The 18,660-nt window shown below is 37.0% G+C and overlaps 2 protein-coding genes across 12 annotated transcripts in view; one reads left to right on the top strand and one right to left on the bottom strand.

Annotated features, from left to right (window-relative positions):
- FNIP2 (folliculin interacting protein 2) overlaps window positions 1-5,075 on the top strand; it is a 152,093-nt gene extending 147,018 nt beyond the window's left edge. For all 7 annotated transcript variants that reach the window (XM_077139662.1, XM_077139660.1, XM_077139663.1 and 4 more), the window contains one exon: window positions 1,245-5,075. In XM_077139662.1, coding sequence (XP_076995777.1) covers window positions 1,245-1,323 — 79 coding nt within the window. In that variant the 3' untranslated portion in view covers window positions 1,324-5,075. The remainder of the gene's footprint in view (window positions 1-1,244) is intronic.
- The window catches only part of SPMIP2 (sperm microtubule inner protein 2), a 130,678-nt gene that overhangs the window by 3,571 nt on the left and 108,447 nt on the right, over window positions 1-18,660 (bottom strand). For 2 of the 5 annotated variants that reach the window (XM_077139667.1, XM_077139666.1), the window contains exons 5-6: window positions 10,329-10,512; window positions 5,796-6,315 (exon numbers count right to left, since the gene is read on the bottom strand). In XM_077139667.1, the coding sequence (XP_076995782.1) occupies window positions 6,202-6,315; window positions 10,329-10,512 (298 nt within the window). In that variant the 3' untranslated portion in view covers window positions 5,796-6,201. Of the gene's footprint in view, window positions 1-5,795; window positions 6,316-10,328; window positions 10,513-18,660 lie in introns of those variants that run through there. The other 3 variants (XM_077139665.1, XM_077139668.1, XM_077139669.1) reach the window with 3 other exon arrangements.

Genomic DNA, 18,660 nt, shown 5'->3' with positions numbered 1-18,660 from the left:
CAATGAAAAGGATCATAAGAATTGGTTTACCCTTAGCACTCATCTTTCTAGGTCCTAACAACATGATTATTAGTCCTGTTCACCCTCTCTTTAGCCACTGCCTCCCGTTGTCAGGACCAGCAGCAGTAAAGGTCTGGATAACTCACTGTTCACCTGAATTTAGACCTCTTGGGAGCATTACTGGAGAAAGAATTGAAAACTCCATGAAGTAGTACCAGCTAATTTTTTTTTTTAACTTTTTTTATTGTATAGTACAACATGTATACAGAGCAAAGAAATAAAAAAGCAATAGTTTTCAAAGCACTCTTCAACAAGTAGTTACAGGACAGATCCCAGAGTTTGTCATGGGCTACCATACGATCCTCTCAGATTTTTCCTTCTAGCTGCTCCAGAATATAGGAGGCTACAGGGTTTAAATATTTTTTTAGCATCACAGTTGACTTTTTTTTTCCCCCTCTTTTTTTGTAAACAATAAGATATGCAAAAAGACTATAAATTTCAAAGCACAACACCACAATTAATTGTAGAACATATTTCAGACTTTAGCATGGGTTATAATTTCACTACTTTTTATATTTTAATTTCTTAATTATATTCATGTGAAAGAATTAGGACATATTCCACAGACTGATACAGTCCTAATTTTTTCAAGACATTTGGCAGCATTTAGCAAGTAACGTTACAGGATCAGCCTCTGCCTCAAGAGAGGCAGCCAAAGTCCATTTGAAGCCGTAACATTTCTTGATCCAGTATCTGTTAGTGTCCATTTGCTCTCGGAATGTTGCGCCTCAAACACCTGGTAAAGGTCTAAGTTGTATAACCTTTGAACAAATCTCCAAGGTTTTTGAAGAAATGAGTACCATTATCCTTTTCCTAAGACACAGTCAGTCTGCATTCAGGAGTGTTGACTGGAGGAATGTGGAGATGATGGAGAAAGCATTAAAGCACGACACATTGAGGCTGTACAGGGAATGTAGAGACACTGTGGACTTACAGCCACATGCACGTGGGCTGTGGAAAGAGCAGCTGTGTGTCTGCACATGTGCACGGCACACCTGCCTGCAGCTCCCTTTGTCCGCTTGGGCATTCTCCACTGGGAGATTTTGTTGATTTCATCATCTTTTCATCTGTCATACATTTTTTTTTTTTAGTTCTAAAGCAATTATCCACCAGGCTTGGTATAATACTTTCCTATAAAGTCATGCTATTTTAAGGTAATATTCTTTTCTTTTTTCATTATTCAGGATTGAATCTAACGACCTGCCTCTGTTGACTGCTATTGCCAGTACTCACTCTCCATATGTGGCTCAGATACTCTTATAAGCTAAAGCTCAGGACAGTTCTTCCTTGGAAGAAAAAAAAATCAAATTCTCAACTGAAGGAGAAAGAAATAAGCTCTCTGTAACATCAAATGCATAAGAAGAGCAAGTAGAAACGGTCATTCCACCTTTTGTTTTTTGTTTTTTGTTTTTTTTGGTTTCAAGCAGATACTTCATTGAAAGACTTAGGTTTACTCGACATAATGGCATTTGTGTTTTTCATGAACACTTGGGGCCTTTTGTTACCCATGAATCAACAGAGAGAGTGACCTTTTTGGTAAGAGGAAAAATAAGCACTACAGTAAACACTAAGCTGTTGGTACAGACTGCCTTGTGCTTTTCGGGCAGAATAATGACAAGTGAGACCGGCCTTTTCACATTTTTGGTGACATTGAAGCAGGGAGGGAAACAATGTACATTACATTCCAGTAGGAAAATGTTTCAGAGTTTTAAGCATGAGCTCTGGAGGAAGTTTATTTTGCTATTCTAAGAAGACGGTCAGAACAAGGACTCAGGATTCCAAGTCGGAGTTTGCTTTTTACGAAAGGTGAAATGAGGAAAGTCACATTGTGCCATCTTCAGCTCTTGTGGCTATAGGTGTACATAAACACGAAAGAGGTTTGCCTGTTGGGAAGAGAGAGTGCTTCAGGGACCCACTGTTTTAATTTTCTTTTTGGAGTTTACTTTGTTTCAGATGCCACCACAGGTAGGTTAGGGATAAATCGGCTGTGCAGGGTCTTTCTCATAAACCCACTAATTGATGTAGCATCTTACCCCCACTCAAGATGTAGTTAGAGCAGCAAAGTGCAGAGTCTGATACCATATGTTTTACCCTTCTCCTTTAGAGATTTCAGCAGGTTTTTTTGTCTGTTTGTTTTTTAAAGAGGCCTTTCACCGAAGTTATTTCTGCATGTTCAAGAGCATTTCTGTTAGCAAATTTCTTCTTGTAATACAAATGACCTTACTTTAAAAGGCACAGCTGTCTTGGTGAGAAATGTCACCTGCAACAGTTTAGGATGACTAGTGAAAGTAATTAGTTTAAACATACAGAAACAATCCATTTATGATCTGAATTTTTGCATTATCATCTCTGTGCCTTCTAATCTCTACAGCCTTTTTTTCTTTTTTCTCCATGGGTATCAAACCCAGTCTCTGGCATGGCAGGCAAGAACTCCGCCTGCTGCGCCACTGTGGCCCACCCTCTACCACCTTTTTAAAACACCTTTCCAGAAACTAATTTACCAATCATATAAAACCTGCCAAAATGAAAAATTGTTTAGTCATTAGCATAGTTCCCTTTCTAAAAAAATTTTTCATTTTCTCTTAATATAAAATAGATTTTACTTAGCTTACTCACCATGATGCAGATAACATCCAGGGTAATGTAAAAGAATTTTTAAAGAATTAAGCATTAAAAGAGAGGCACTTCTCTAGTAAAGCAAAAACACTTAGCACCTTAGAGATCTTGAGTACAGTTAATTGTAACTAGGCTCCGATTTCCTTTCACTCTTTAATGCTGAATATTTCTAATCCTTTTCATTTATTTTTCATACCTAAGAATATAAAGTAACCACCCTTTTAGGAATTACAATGGCTTCAAATTTTCTATTTGTAAACTCTTAAATACCTAATTATATAGATTTGTCTCTTTATTCTTTTGCATATCTGAGTTCATTACTTGTTTGAAAGCGTTTCCTAGTAGTACTAATGGGGAAAAAAGCAATGCATTATTTCTTAGGACTAGATAAGAACTGCAGCCTCTCCCTCGCTCTTTTTTACGCTGTGAAATGTCAATGGGTGCATTAAGGCTCTTAAGGTCTTTAACTTCCATCATCTTTCTTTTGTAAAATTGAAATTTTCCATCCTTTTTATGTTTTTATATTTCCGTTAGCCTAGCATTTGAGTTTGGTATTTTAAATCCCCTAATTTTATGACATCATTGTTTGCTGTTACAGTGCAGAAGGAGAAGGAACCTCACCTGTGGCTCAGATCATTTGTCACTTGTTACTCGTGGCATGACATGTATACATTATAATAGCTGATTTTACATCTTTTCCATCTGTACCAGTTTAAAGCATTCCCCTCATCTATCTCTAGTTCCCTTTTCCTTGTTTACACATTTTAGGGCACTTTCCCTCATTTACACCTTCTAAATTCATATTAATGTGAACATAATGGTATTGAAAATTTTGACCCGTACAGGGAAATTGAGCTTTAAACAGCTGATTCTAAACTCCATCCATAAAAGATTTAGCCCAGTCCCCTCCACGCCCTCTCCCCACCAAAGCCTGAGAAAATTTAATTTGCCTCTTAATTTTTCTAAAAATCTCTTTTGGAAAAATGTCTGTGGGAAAACTACAGGTAGATCACACACAGAGATTGTGTCTGTGACATTCAGGATTCCCGTCAGCACGTAATCTCAGAGCTTGCCTACAAAAGCAGACCGAGAGTGTTGCTGCTCTTTTAAAATCCTCCTTTAAATAGCATTCACGTTTTCTTTGTCTTAACGTCAGCCTCTTCCCAAAAGTGAAAAAGAAAACACATCTCCTGGAATTGTGTTACTACACACACACTCACACACCCTTTACTACCCAGTGGCATTCTGTTTAGCTGAAGAGGCAAGAAAGGGACCCCGTGCTCTCCCGTGCCCACCTCAAGAAAAAAAATAAAAACTAAAAAAAAAAAAAAAAAAAATCAAGAAAACTACCTCAGTTGACAGGATTCCACCTTAGGGTTTCTTCAACTCTTAAGTCTTACCTGTTAAGTGTAACTTTTGTAGCATCTTGCTTTTTGAAGCAAGATCATGAAGCATGACAGCAGAGCGTGTAAATGTTACTGTGATGGACCTCTTTCTAGCATGTTGCAGTTTTATTTTTAATAAATTAACGAGTGCTATGAATGTAAAGGTAATTGTGTACGTTTAAACATGACAATGAAAATTTAAATGTAGCTTCCATACTTCTGCATAATTCCAAAGTATTTTATTTTTATCAGTGTTAAATAGCTTTTTGTACAGGCTTCGATCCATTTTTCTGAAGTGTACTGTTTTTTAATGAAAGTTCTCTTTTCACATCCCATGGAACTGCGGTTTACACATTGCAACTTTTTAAACTTACCGTATTTTTCAAAATTAATTTTCTGGAGGGAGGAAAATCTCCACTTGCTAAATGATACTAAACTATCGTTTGGGCTCTTATAATTAGGTCCTGAGATTTTCTAAGAATTTAGTCTATAGCTTTTTAGGTTCTTCACTAAAGTTGACTGTACAGAAAAATAAAGAGTACAAAATGACCCCCAAATTCTTTTAAATGTCTGGAGTTTTCCACTAATAAGTACTTGTACTTTTGAGAATATTTTGTTCATATATAATCTCAGCATTAATTGAAAAAGTCTCCTCTTGTCAATGTGAACCATTGTTTTTTGTTATGCTTTGCAGGGAGGGGTAGTTTAATGTAATGTTTTGTCTCAATCACATAGCCCTCTCTGAATGTCCTTCTTAAAATTTCAAAATTTGGTGAACCATTTATCTTGGAAGCAAGATTGCAATATGCTTCAGTTTAAGTGGTATTAAAAAAGGAAAATTCTGGAATTTGTTATTATTGACACTCCATTAAGACAAATTGATAAGACTATATTTTTGATCAGTTGAATAAGATACCATTTGTCAATGTGTAGGAAATTTTTCTTAAAACTAGTTCATGTATTATTTTGATCCATTTCTCTGTGGCATTTGGTGCAATAAACCTTTCGAATTTATCTTGAGCATTTTCATTGTCCTGCATATGATGTGTTTGTAACGTTTAATCAAACTTGAGGTCTCATTTCCAGTAATTTACACTGGAATAAGTTCATTGTATATGTCAGTGGTTTTCAACCAGGGAGGTCTTTGGCTAGCATAGTGATGGGCGAGAGCTAGCGCATTCAGTGGGTGGGGACTGAGGGTGGCTGGAGAGATGGAGCAGTGTGTGCCACAGCCCCACTGGACAGAGAATCACCCCACCTCCCTCGTGACATTGAAAATGTGCTGATGGACCTTCCAGTTGATGTGAAAAAACGAAACAAAAAACTTTATAATCCTCTGAGTTGAGAACTTAATTCTGCTTTACGTAAAAGTGCAATGTGTTTCTTACATGACTTTTATATATGCCGAGTTTTCCAGGAACGCAACTCCTTCCAGGAAGGAAGGCTTTTCTTTATAAGGTTCAAAAATTTTGCAAAAATTGATATAATTTTGGGAAATTACATTATCAATACCTGCACTATGCATAGTGTTTGAGTCACCAGCATAGCAAATCTGTGTGTCTTCATTTGTAGCTGTTGCATTCATGGAGACCCTATATATAGCCGCAGGCATCTGCCTACTTCATTGTATTTTTCTAATTTACTTGTACCACAGCATTTATTTTTATATATTTATTTATTATAAAGAAAACAAATTTTTATAAATTACTTTTCTTTTTTATAATACATCTAGGGCATAATGGTTTGTTATAAATTATGTGTATAGGTAGGTTATGTCATCAGTGAGTTTTATTCAGGACAGTAAAGGGGCAATGCAAAATATTTTCTACAGAAGTGAATGAGGGAAAAAAAAGTAGATGAGATCCATTGATATATGTGGTCTCAGGAAGAAATATACTGTAGTTGTAACGCACACCTACACCACGTTGCATTTTGGTTCTGTAGTGCTTGGACTGTTCTGCTAGATATCTTCTATGTTACTTCATTTAATCTTCATGGCTGGATGAGGTGGATACTGAAGGAGCCACGAAGCCCAGGAAGATGAACTTGCCCAGAGTCACGGCTAATAGGTGTCTGGATAGAGAGCTGAGATGTGCTTGATTCCAAAGATGATGATCTTGGCAGTGGAGCAGGAGGTCAATTAAGAGTTGACCTTATGCTGGAATCGTGGTATCCCATGTTGGGGCTGTGATGAAATCTTATTCTGCATCAGTGGCATCTCATCGTAGACCATCTCTACAAGTGGTTTTTGTCCCTTCAACCAAGAATTAAGAGCAGGTTGATAGAAAAACCGAAGAGGTTTAGTAATGCTAAAATAAGAATGAGACCAGTCCAACAATACATGACAATTGAAAAATGAAGTTGAAAAGGGTCAGAGAATCATGATACCAAGTTATAGCAAATAGACTTTGAAGCAAATTTAAAATTGTAAAAGTATAGGCTTTAGAGTTATCCCTTAAGGGTCAAAGAACAAGTCACGTCATTTCTAAAAATGTGTGCAAAGAAGGGTTTGAAAACAAAAACATAACACACTGCGGTTCTCAGTAGAAAAACTGTCCCCCCTCCACTTCCTAGAAAGATTAATCCTTACAGTTGTGTGTTAATTCCTGTAGTTGTACCTTTCTTTCCCTTTGCTTTCTTGGGAATCTCAAGCTGTCAGTTGTCACTTTTTCTCTCTTCTTCAAGTTCTCAATCTACCAGCTTTTTCTACTCAAAACACTTTTTTAAAGCAGGTTTTTCCCACCCACATTAAACCTTTGCCTTCCTCTCTTTATGTAAGGTTCTCTCTTCTTCCACTGACAGCGAAGCGTTTTCTAGAAAAGGTTACACTTGGCTTTCACCTCCTTTCCTGCCGTTCATTCCCTGCTCACTGTCACGTGGCCTCCACCCACCCTGCTCTCAACAAGGCCCGGGGGCTTGGTCCCCACTTCCTTCTCAGAGTCGCAGGTCGTGCCCATCCAGGCAGCAGCGAGAGTTGTTGAGCCTTTCTTACTGTCTCGGATGTATATCACCTTTCACCTTTTTCTCTGCATTATTTCAATCCCTCCTTGTTTTCTCATTTTCTCAATTAAATTACCATAATGCCCTCAAGTTCATCTCCCTTTCATATCAAGCAGTTCTAATCCATCCCTTCCCAGACCAACGGTTAAATTATCTTTCTAAAATGGAAACATCCTGTCCCTCCCCTAAAAGTCTTCCCAGTAAAATCCAAGTTTCTTAGCAGATTCCTCATCACCAGATATTCCTCTTGGCGCTCTACTCTCCAGTCAAACTGAACCACTGCACTTCCCCATAGACGTCATTGCCTTTCCCCTGCCAATCAGTTCTCTCTTGCTGCCTCATTGTCAAGTCCCACCTGTTTGTAGCTCAAAATTCAATTCCTTGTCAGATCTTCTGGCACCTTACAATTCTAGGACCCTGAACCAACAACTACATTGCCTGAGAGCTTCATAGAAACTCAGACTCAAGCCCCAACCCAGTCTTACTGAACCAGAATCTACATCCCCCAGTGATTCCCATGCACGTAAATAAAGACTGAGGATTACTGTTCTAGCACTCAGTATGAGGGGATGAGTGAAAGAACGTTTCAATCCCTGAGACCGATGTTCATGTATTGGAACAAAGGGAAACAAGGACGTAATTTGCAAGCAAAAAAGTGAAATTTAAAAATGAATGATGTCTAGAAGTGTCTGTCCAATGCATGTATCTGACAACATTTAGGAGGCTATTATTTCTGTAGAGAAAAGCATTACAAAAAAATCACAGAAAGAAAATAAATTGAACAGAAGGTAGAACTTGAGAGACATTTTGTGATTTTACAAATTAGAGAAGCCTGGGGAAATATAATAAAAGAAATGGTTTAGAAATTTGCCAAATTGATTTCCAAAAATATGTGTAAAAGCATTTTGGATAATTGTATACAAGAATAGTACATAATGCTAATCATAAATTGTACTTTGAGAAACATTGCGAATTAAGCTGTAAACTTCATTATAAATGAAAATCCAGGCAAAGAATGTAAATATAAAATATCCCCTTTGAACCACCTGTCTTAATGTGAAAGTATGTAATATTGTGTATAGGCTTATGCTTTTAAAATCCTCCCCAATTTCCTCAAGTCTCCCAATACCGTTGAGACATTTTTATTTTTTAGAGGTTGCTTTCAGTGCAGTTTCTAGTGGTTCTGATCCTTGCAGCATAAGAATGGAAAATGTGGTGGCAACTAATAGTAGTCACTCATTGGTGACTGCGAGCAAGGAATTTATAACAATACTTGCTTCAAATTATTTTCCCAGGAGAGGATTTATGAGTCCATCTTGGCCCTAACGAAGGGACAGAACTTATTGAAGTATCCACAAGAAGTTTGTGGGCTTCGGCAACAAGATTCTAATGTATCCATGCAAATTTAAAAGAAACCTGATTGATAAAAAGAGATTATTTTGTTCGTCTCTGGAAGGGAAAGAGATATGGTCAAGTGATCAGTTAGTTAAACTGACATCGGATGCCTCTTGAAGTGATACACTCAGAATGACACGTCATTTACCTGGGATTTCTGCCAAAAACACGGAGCCTCAATCTAATCATGAGGAAACATCAGGTAAGCCCAAATTCAGAGATATTGTAAAAAATTGGCCCAAGCTCAAAAAAAAAAAGTCAATGTCACAAAAAACAGACCAAGGAATTGTTCCAAATTGAAGGAGACTAAAGAGACATGATGATTAAATGTAGTACACGATCCTAAATTGGACCCTGGATCCGGGACAAAATAAAGGACATTTAAATAAAATTTGAATATGAATGATATATTAGATAGTACTTTGTATCAATATTAAATTTCCCGAATTTTATAATTATACTGTGGTTATGGGAGAGAACATTCCAGTTCTTAGGAAATATACCCAGAAATATTTAGGGGTAAAGGCTTCATGTTTGCAATTTACTCTCAAATGGTTCAGAAAAAAAAAAAGTGTGTGTTCATGTGTATCTATATACACATAGATACATATATATAAAGAGCATTAAAGTGAGCCAAATTAACAGTTGATCATTCTGTGTAAAGAATATACTGGGAGTTCTTTGTTTTGTTTTTGCAACTCTACTGTAAGTTTGAAATCATTTCACAATAAAAAATATTTTTTAAATATTTTTTTAGTGCACAAAAATATCTCAACTGGATCTGATGAATGATAGGAGGAGGCATTTGGGATAGTTTAATCAATGATAGTGCTAGTTCTACACCAAACTACTCAGTGATGGAAAGTAATTCCAAGCCCTCCACACACACCCCACAATAAATCATCTCATTTGGAGCTATCCCAAAATTCAGACGTCGGAATGTTAGCTGCTGAGCTGCTCCCTTCTTCACCACAAAGTGTCCCTGGGGTCAGGACCTACCAAAGAGGATCACTGCTGCTGGCTCGTGGAATGTTTCAAATAGAAATAATTAATTGTTGATGAATCAGATCTCTGGCAACAGCGAGTAAACAATGTTCTAGGGAATTGGCAAGATTCTTCAGCAGAGAGAGGTGTCTTCATGTAGGGAATAGTAGTCTCCAAATATCTCTAAGTGATTACGTTCCTTTTTCTATTATAGAAATTTGTTGTCATATTCAGTATTGAAATATTGGCTCACTATAAAATTCATTTGCTCTGGGGCTATGCAGAGGGATAAAATAGAAGAGTGGTTTTTACATAAGCCTCAGGAAATAGTTGTTGAACATATCCTTATGCATTCTTTACTTGAGTCTCATTATAACACTATAGAACATGAAGGAAAAACTAATATCCCCATTTTACCTATAAAAGTCCAAGTAGGAAAATTATACTTGCCCAAGATGCCTACGTAGTAACAGCAAAAAAAACCCTAAAAATAGAGCTAGTATACTCTTGATATGCTAATCGGTCTGTGAGAATTTTAAGGGAGGTTACATGTTTACCTTCATTTCATAGACTGGTGCTTTCTCAGCTTTCAGAAACCTAGGGGTTAGCTATTCTCTGTAGGTTAAACCATACGATAAATAAGCAGTTCTAAGAACAGAACTGCACAATGTCTTTTGTTTTCTTTAGCTGTAGAATGGAGATAATACCCACCTACCCACTGTATGACATTACTATGCAGATCCCAATATAACTTGCATGATATTTTGATAGATTAAAAAGAGCTATAAAACTGATTTTTAGTAGTATTACTATTTAACAATGCTCTCTCATTCACATATTGAGACAGATTTTTTTCCTATGTTGATTCAAAACAACACAGGATCCTACCTCCTTCTTTTGAGGTAGCTTTTGCAGCTTTGATGGGCTGGAAGCTCTTGGTGACTTACTCTGCCTGACTGGGACAGCCCATTTGGAATTTCTTTGATGGATGTCTTCATAATCACCGATATGCCAAGCAATTGCACCACGACTACATCCTCCTTGCATATTCAGAATATGAGGTTTCGGCTGCCTGAAATAGAAACAGATTGGTTGGTTCTCAAATTGTAAAGTCCTAGAAACAAAAGCCACTAGTTTTCAGATAATTGTGATTTGTCCGTGTGCCTTGAGATTCGAGGTGACTGCCAGCCATGTGCCTTGGGAACCTGACCCATCAGCCAGCGCTGTGAGAAGTTCCAGATTCTCCCCGACTCCATTTCACTCTAGCTGTTGAAGATACAGGAAAATACTTCCACAGACTGGACACTTATCTAGGAAACTTGTTGATGAGTGTGCCTGTATATAATGACTGCCCCCCATGTCTTTGGGAATCAAACCAAGCAAGATACTGGGGAATTGAAGGTAGCATATTAAGGCTGAGACCTCAGAATACTGTTCAATTTCTGTGGTTTCAGACATATATATAAAGATATAATTTGTAAAAGTATGTCAGAAAAGTGGGAGAATGGAAGGGTTTATGAACCCTTAACAAATAAAGTTAAGTTGATATCAAATTAAATGTGATTGTTATGGATTTAAGATGTTAAATTTAAGCTCCATACCACAAAGAAAATATATGAAAAATACATTCAGAAAAAAACGAGAAGTGACTCAAATTGGTACACCATAAAAAATAAAACAAATATGAAATTAGGCATTAACAAAAGAAGTGAGGGCATGAAAGGTACAAAAATTATAGAAACCAACCAGAAAAATGATGGAAGGAAGTCCTGAATTATCAGTAGTTACTTTAAATGTATTAAATGCTCCAGTCAAATGGCAGAGATTGACAGAATGGATTAAAAAAAAAAAAAAGCAAGACCCAACTATATGCTATTCATAAGAGACTCGTTTTAAATTCAAAGGCACAGTAGATTGAAAGTTAGAGGACAGAAAAAATATTTCATGCAAACAAACAAAAGGTATCTTGTATAGCTACACTAATTTCAGGTACAATAGACTTTAAATAAAAAACTGTTACAAGGAGCAAAGAAGGTCACTATATACTATATACTGATAGAGGAATCGACCCAACAAGATGACATAATTATAAACCTAAAAGCACATGAAAGCAGAGCCCAAATATATGAAACAAATATTGACAGATATGAAGGGGAAAATAAATGGTTCTGTATTAATAATAGAGACATCAATATACCATATTCAATAGTAGATAGAATATCTGAAGAGAAGATCAATGAGGAAACAGAAGACTTAAATGATACTAAAACCAACTAGACCTAACAGACATCAGTACTCACATCTATTATCAATTGATTTTTGCCCAGTGTGCCAAGTCAAAGGGGAAGGAAAATATCTTCAACAAATAGAGCTGGAAAAACTGGATATCCACATGCAAAAGAATGATAGGGAAGCATCTCCAGGAGCTTGTGTTAGGCATTGGTTACTCAGATTTCATACCCAAACCATAAGCATCAAGAGAAAAATCAGATAAATGGGACTGCAAAATCTTAAAACTCTTGTGCATCACAAGACATCCTCATGAATGTAAAGAAATAGCACATAGAATGGGAGAAAATATTTGAAAAATCACATATCCAATAAGGATTTAATATCCAAAATATATAAAGAAATCCTAAAACTCACAACAAAAAGACAAACAAGCCAATTAAAAAATGGACCAAAAATCTGAATAGACATTTCTCCAAAAGAGATATACAGATGGCTAACAAGAACATGAAAAGATGCTCCACACATTAGCCACTAGAGTAATGCAAATCAAAATCACAATGAGATGTCATTTCATACCCACCAGAATGGCTACTTTTATGGAAAATTACAACTGTCAGAGAAGGTGTGGAGAAATAGAAACACTCATACATTGTTGATGGGAATGGAAAGTGGAACTGTTTGGCAGTTCCTCAGAAACTTAAGTATAGAGATACCATTTAACCCAGAATTCCCATTTTTAGATATAGCCCCAAAGGAACTGAAAGCAGGGACTTGAACAGATGTTTGTATACTAATATTCATAGCAGCATCATTCACAATTGCCAAAAGATGGATGTGCTGGTTTGAAAGTATTGTATACCCCAGAAAAGTCATGTCCTTTAATCCTGATTGTAGAGTGGAAAACTTAGATTCTATTGTTTCCATGGAGATTGACCCACACAATGGTGGGTGTGACCTTTTGACAAGATTACTTCCATGGAGATGTGATGGTGGGTGTCATCTTTTGATTAGATGGAGATATGACTCTGCCCATTCAAGGTGAGTCTTGATTAGTTCACTGGAGTCCTTTAAAAGGGGAAACATTTTGGAGAAACCTCAGATGCAGACATTTGGAGAATAATTGCTTCAGAACTGCCAAGAAAAAGATGTTTGAAGATGCAGAAAGAAAATGCCCCCAAGGAAGCTGTTTGAAATCAGAAGCCACAGGAATAGCAGACACCATGCCTTCCCAGCTGACAGACCCATTGGCCTTTCTTGAGTCAAGGTACCATTCCCTGGATGCCTTAGCTTGGACATTTTTATGGCCTTAGAACTGTAAACTTGTAACTTAATAAATTCCCTTTGTAAAAGCCAACGCATTTCTGGTATATTGCATTTCTGACAGCATTAATAAATAAAAACAATTGATGTAACCCAAGTGTCCATCAACAGATCAATGACTAAACAAAATGCAGTATAAATACATAATGGAATATTAGGCAATTGCAAAAAAGAATGAAGTCTTATGCATGCCACGACATGGGTGAACCTTGAAGAACATGAAGATAGCATGTTGAGTGATGTAAGCCAAACACAAAGGGCAGATTATATATGACTTCATTTAGGTGAAATCACTAAAATATGCAAATTCAAAGAAACAGAAAGTAGATTGCAGGTTACCAGGGCCATGGGTAGGGGGTGAGGGATAGGGAAGCAATGCTTAAAGGGTCCATAGTTTCTGTTTGGGATGATGAAAATGTTTTTTTTTAATTAAAAAAATTAACAAACCAAATAAAACATCAACATATACAATCAGCAATTCACACTATCATCACTTAGTTGCATATTCATCATTTCTTAGAACATTTGCATTAATTCAGAAAAAGAAATAAAAAGACAATAGAAAAAGAAATAAAACGAACACAGGAAAGAAAAAAAAAGATTATACCTACCATACCCCTTACCCCTCGCTTTCATTGATCACTAGCATTTCAAACTAAATTTATTTTAGCATTTGTTCCCCCTATTATTTATTTTTATTCCATATGTTCTACTCGTTTGTTGACAAGGTAGATAAAAGGAGCATCAGACACAAGGTTTTCACAATCACATAGTCACATTGTGAAAGCTATATCATTATTTAATCATCATCAAGAAACATGGCTACTGGAACACAGCTCTACATTTTCAGGCAGTTCCCTCCAGCCTCTCCATTACATCTTGAATAACAAGATGATATCTACTTAATGCATAAGAATAACCTCCAGGATAACCTCTCAACTCTGTTTGGAATCTCTCAGCCATTGACACTTTGTCTCCTTTCACTCTTCCGCCTTTTGGTGGAGAAGGTTTTCTCAATCCCTTGATGCTAAGTCTGAGCTCATTCTAGGGTTTTTCTCAATCCCTTGATGCTGAGTCTCAGCTCACTTTAAGATATCTGTCCCACGTTGCCAGGAAGGTCCACACCCCTGGGAGTCATGTCCCATGTAGACAGGGGGAGGGTGGTGAGTTTGCTTGTTGTGTTGGCTGGAGAGAGAGGCCACATCTGAGTAAAAAAAGAGGCTCTCTTGGGGGTGACTCTTAGGCCTACATTTTAAGTAGACTTGACCTATCCTTTGTGGGGTTAAGTTTCATATGAACAAACCCCAAGACTGGGGGCTCAGCCTATAGCTTTGGTTGTCCACACTGCTTGTGAGAATATCAAGAATTCAACTTGGGGAAGTTGAATTTCTCCCTGTTCTCACCGTTCCCCGAAGGGGGCTTTGCAAATACTTTCCCACTCACTGATCGAATCACTCTGGGATTCATCAGAGCATCACTCTGGACAAACCAACAAAATCTCATGTCCTACCTGAGATTCCAAGTACTTATGGTGTTCAATCAAACTATCTACATAAGTTATATTAGGAAATGCACTAGTCAAACTATAAATTTTGTAACAAACATTTTTTGCTTTAGTCTCACACATAAGGTGGCATTTTAAAATATTAATTACCATCTATTTGATGAAAATGTTTTGATAATGGATGATGGTGATGGTAGCACAACACTGTGAATGTAATTAACACCACTGAATTATATATTTGAATGTGGTTGAAAGGGGAAAGTTTAGGTTGCATATATTTTTATAAATCTGTTTTTTTTTAAAAAAAAATCATAGTATAGAAATAGAAGGGCGCTTTCTCAACATGTGTGCTGGTTTGAAACTATTATGAACTCCAGAAAAGCCATGTCTTTTAATTCGAATCCAATCTTGTGGGGGCAGACCTATTGTTTGGGTGAGACATTTTATTAGGTTGTTTCCATGGAGATGTGACCCACTCACTTGTGGGTGTGGCCTTTTGATAGCTGGAGATGTGACCCCTCCCATTCAAGGTGGATCTTAGTTTAGTGGAATCTTTAAAAGAGCAGATAGAGAGCAGAGCCAGAGATGCTTGGAGAGCCGAAAAAAGAGCAGAGAGATGAAACCAAACACAGTCATTTGTCTGGGGCAAAGAGAAGCTAAGGAAAGTCTTCACAGAAGCTTAGAGAGAGAGAAAGCCATTGGAATCAAAAGCTGGAAGCAATGAACCTGGAGCAGGGACAAGCAGATGTCAGCCATCTGCCTTCCCAGAAAATGGAGGTGTTCTAGATGCTGGCTGCCTTTCCTCTGAAAAGGTATCCTCTTGTTGATGCCTTCCATCAACAACTGGATTGATGCCAATCCAGTTCTGTTATGTTGCAATCCAGCAGCTTTAGCAAACTGAAACAACACGATGAAGGGAATGTATGAAAACCCACAGCTCACATTATATTCAATGGGAAAAGACTGAAAGCTTTCCCTCTAAGATCAAGAACAAGACAAGGATGCCCACTGTCACCATTGTTATTCAACATCGTGCTGGAAGTTCCAGCTAGAGCAATTAGCAAGAAAAAGAAATAAAAGGCATTCAAGTTGTAATGGAAGAAGTAAAACTTTCACTGTTTGCAGATGACATGATCCTGTATGTATAAAATTAAAAAAAAAAAAACTACAGTAAAGCTACTAGAACTAATGAGTACAGCAAAGTGGCAGGATACAAGATCAACATGCAAAAATCAGTTGTATTTCTATACACCAGCAATGTACAATCTGAAGAGGAAATCAAGGAAAATTCACTGTTGGTGGGAATGTAATGGTACAACTGCTCTGGAAGGCAGTTTGGTAGTTCCTCAAGAAGCAAAATATAGAATTGCCATATGATCCAGCCATTCCATTACTAGGTATGTATTATGAGGAACTGAAAGCAGGGACACAAATGGACATTTGCACACTGATGTGTGTGTCAGCCCACTCATGACTGCCAAGAGATGGAAAAGGCCCAAATGTTCATCATCAGATGATTGTATAAACAAACTGTAATATATACATATGATGGAATATTATGTAGCACTGAGAATTAAGTCATGAAGCATGCAACAACGTGGCTGACCCTTGAGAACACAGTGTTGAGTGAAGCCAGAAATAAAAGGACAAATACTGTGTGGTTTTACTAATATGAACCAACTGGAATGAACTAATTCTGATAGTCAAAGTTGAGTACACAGGTTATCAGGATATAGAAAGAGGGTAGAGTTTGGGCACTTATTACTGAATGAGTACAGAATGTTCAACAGTATTGATTGTAAAGATCCACAAATGCACAGTACAATGCTTTGTGATGGTTGAACAATATTGTAAGAATACTGAACAAAGATGAAGGTGACTGTAGTTGAAAGAGGAAGGCAAGGAGGATGTATGACACCAGAAGGAAAGTGGGAGGATAAAAATTAGGACTATATAACAGAAAAACCTAGAATGGAAAATGATAATGATTAAATGTACAAATATAATACAGTTTTTACTTGAGGGAGAACAATTGAAGGTCACCATTGTAAGAGGTTAAAATGGGGATGGTGTATGAAAAAATATAATTAGTGCAAACTACGGTTTATGATTGGCAATAACATTGTAGTGTTCTTTGATTAATTGTAAGAAAGACAATACACCAGAGCTAAATATCAACAATGAGGGGGTTATATTGGAGGGGTATGGGATTCTAGTTGTTGTTTCTCTTTTTCTTTTCTCCTCTTGTTCTCTCTTTGTGGAAGAAATGGAAATATTCTCATACAGATTGTGGTGGATGAATGCATAACTGTGATAATTCCTTAGGGATAACTATGTGATTATATCGTGGAGAAGTAGAATGGTGCACCCTCTCTGGAGGGCAGTGTTCCATAGGAGACTAAATATAAAAGGGTTGGCAACATGATCCAGAAACCCCCTTAGTTGACAAAGACTTGGAAGAACTGAAAGCAGGGACATGAACAGATATTTGCACACTTGTGTTTATAGTGGCATTTTTCATGATTTTCAATGGATGGTTGTGGCCTAAGGGTACATGACTGATAAGTGGATGGGCAAAACATGGTGTATACTTATGATGTAATAATGAGCAGCTGCAGGAAGGAATGAAGTCAGCATTATTCCATACAGCAACTGTTAAAGAAGCTAAAAAGAGATCAGACACCATTTAGAGATAAATATGTAAAGGACCTGGTTAGAACTAAGGTAAATCAGTAAAGGATGATATTGTCTATATTTTAAAACTTCAACCTCTGTGGGAGACCAAAGGAAGAGAAGTTTAGTTGAGTCAAAATTTAAATTTTCTGTAGCACACTATCTAATATAAAATATCTGGTCAGTTTATTTGAACAACCTAATTACATGGAAACTAGAATAGGGAATGACAACTTATTATTCTGTAGGTTAATGTAATGCAAAGATACATTCCAGAGTATTTTGGACAGAAAATAAAAAAGTATTTGTAAAAACCCCTTAAGGGAGAGGGCAAAAATGTGTATCTCTTAAACTTCCCCACCTGGGGAGACCCTGATATTCTCTCAGGCATTAAGGACTTCCAATTTAATAAGCCAAACCCTCGATCTTAAGGCTTTCCTTTATGAAACTTAATTCATCAAAGGCTAAGCTAGGCCTGCATGCAATTATGCCCAAGAATCATTCCCAAAGATCTTTGGTTGTTCAGATGTGACCTCTCTCTTTAAGTGAACTCTGCAAATAAACTCACTACCCTCCCCCCTCCATGGAACATGACATCTAGGATTGTAAATCTCCCTGGCAATATGGGACATGACTTCCAGGGATGAGCCTGGTCCTGGCATCGTGGGATTGAGCATGACCAAAAGGGGGGAAAAATTGATCAAAATTAAGTTTTAGTGGCTGATAGATTAAAAATAGAGTTGAGAGGTCATTCTAGAGGTTACTCTTATGCAAGATTAGCCAAATATTTCAAACTACCACAGTATGCCATGCCCCAATGAACAGTATTCCTGAAAACCCTAGGAAGTGCCCCAGGCTCTAAATGTCTATAGAGGTTTTTCTTAGTAAGTTTATTTTCTCAGAAACTTAAGACATCCAGATTGATTGTAGGCCAGATAAGTCCTAAAACCCGAAAGTACCAGAGTCTCCAAGAACAACAACCAGATTCATTCCTCTAACCCAGAAGGTCATGAAGAAATAAAATGGTCTTTTATATATCTATATCAATACTACACTGTCTTAATTTACCTACCTCTAAGTCTTAAAATTGGGTAGATTGCAGTACTAGAATGCTAGTGGTCAATAACAAGGATGGGCAAGGGGCATGGAATGTTTGGGTTTCCTTTTTTCCTTTAATTTCATTTTCTGGAGTAAAGCAAAATGTTCTAAAACTGGTCATGGTGATGAATGCGCGACCATGTGATGATATTGTGAAGCACTGATTGTATTCTTTGGATGGCTTGTAGGCTGTGTGAAGATATCTCAATAAAAATACAAAAAAAAATTTTTTTAAACCATCATAGGACACTACAACACAAACAGTGAACCCTAATGTAAAGTGTGGACTATAGTTAGCCGTATAATTGTAATAATACAGCATGGTTTCATCAATTGTAACAAAGTTACCACACTAATGCAAAATGTCGACGGGAGTCTGTACATGTGTTTGGG

This window comes from Tamandua tetradactyla, chromosome 22 (assembly GCF_023851605.1).
Source record: "Tamandua tetradactyla isolate mTamTet1 chromosome 22, mTamTet1.pri, whole genome shotgun sequence".
Taxonomy (NCBI): domain Eukaryota; kingdom Metazoa; phylum Chordata; class Mammalia; order Pilosa; family Myrmecophagidae; genus Tamandua; species Tamandua tetradactyla.
Note: the sequence above shows the minus strand (reverse complement) of the source record. Positions and strands in the feature narration are given on the sequence as shown.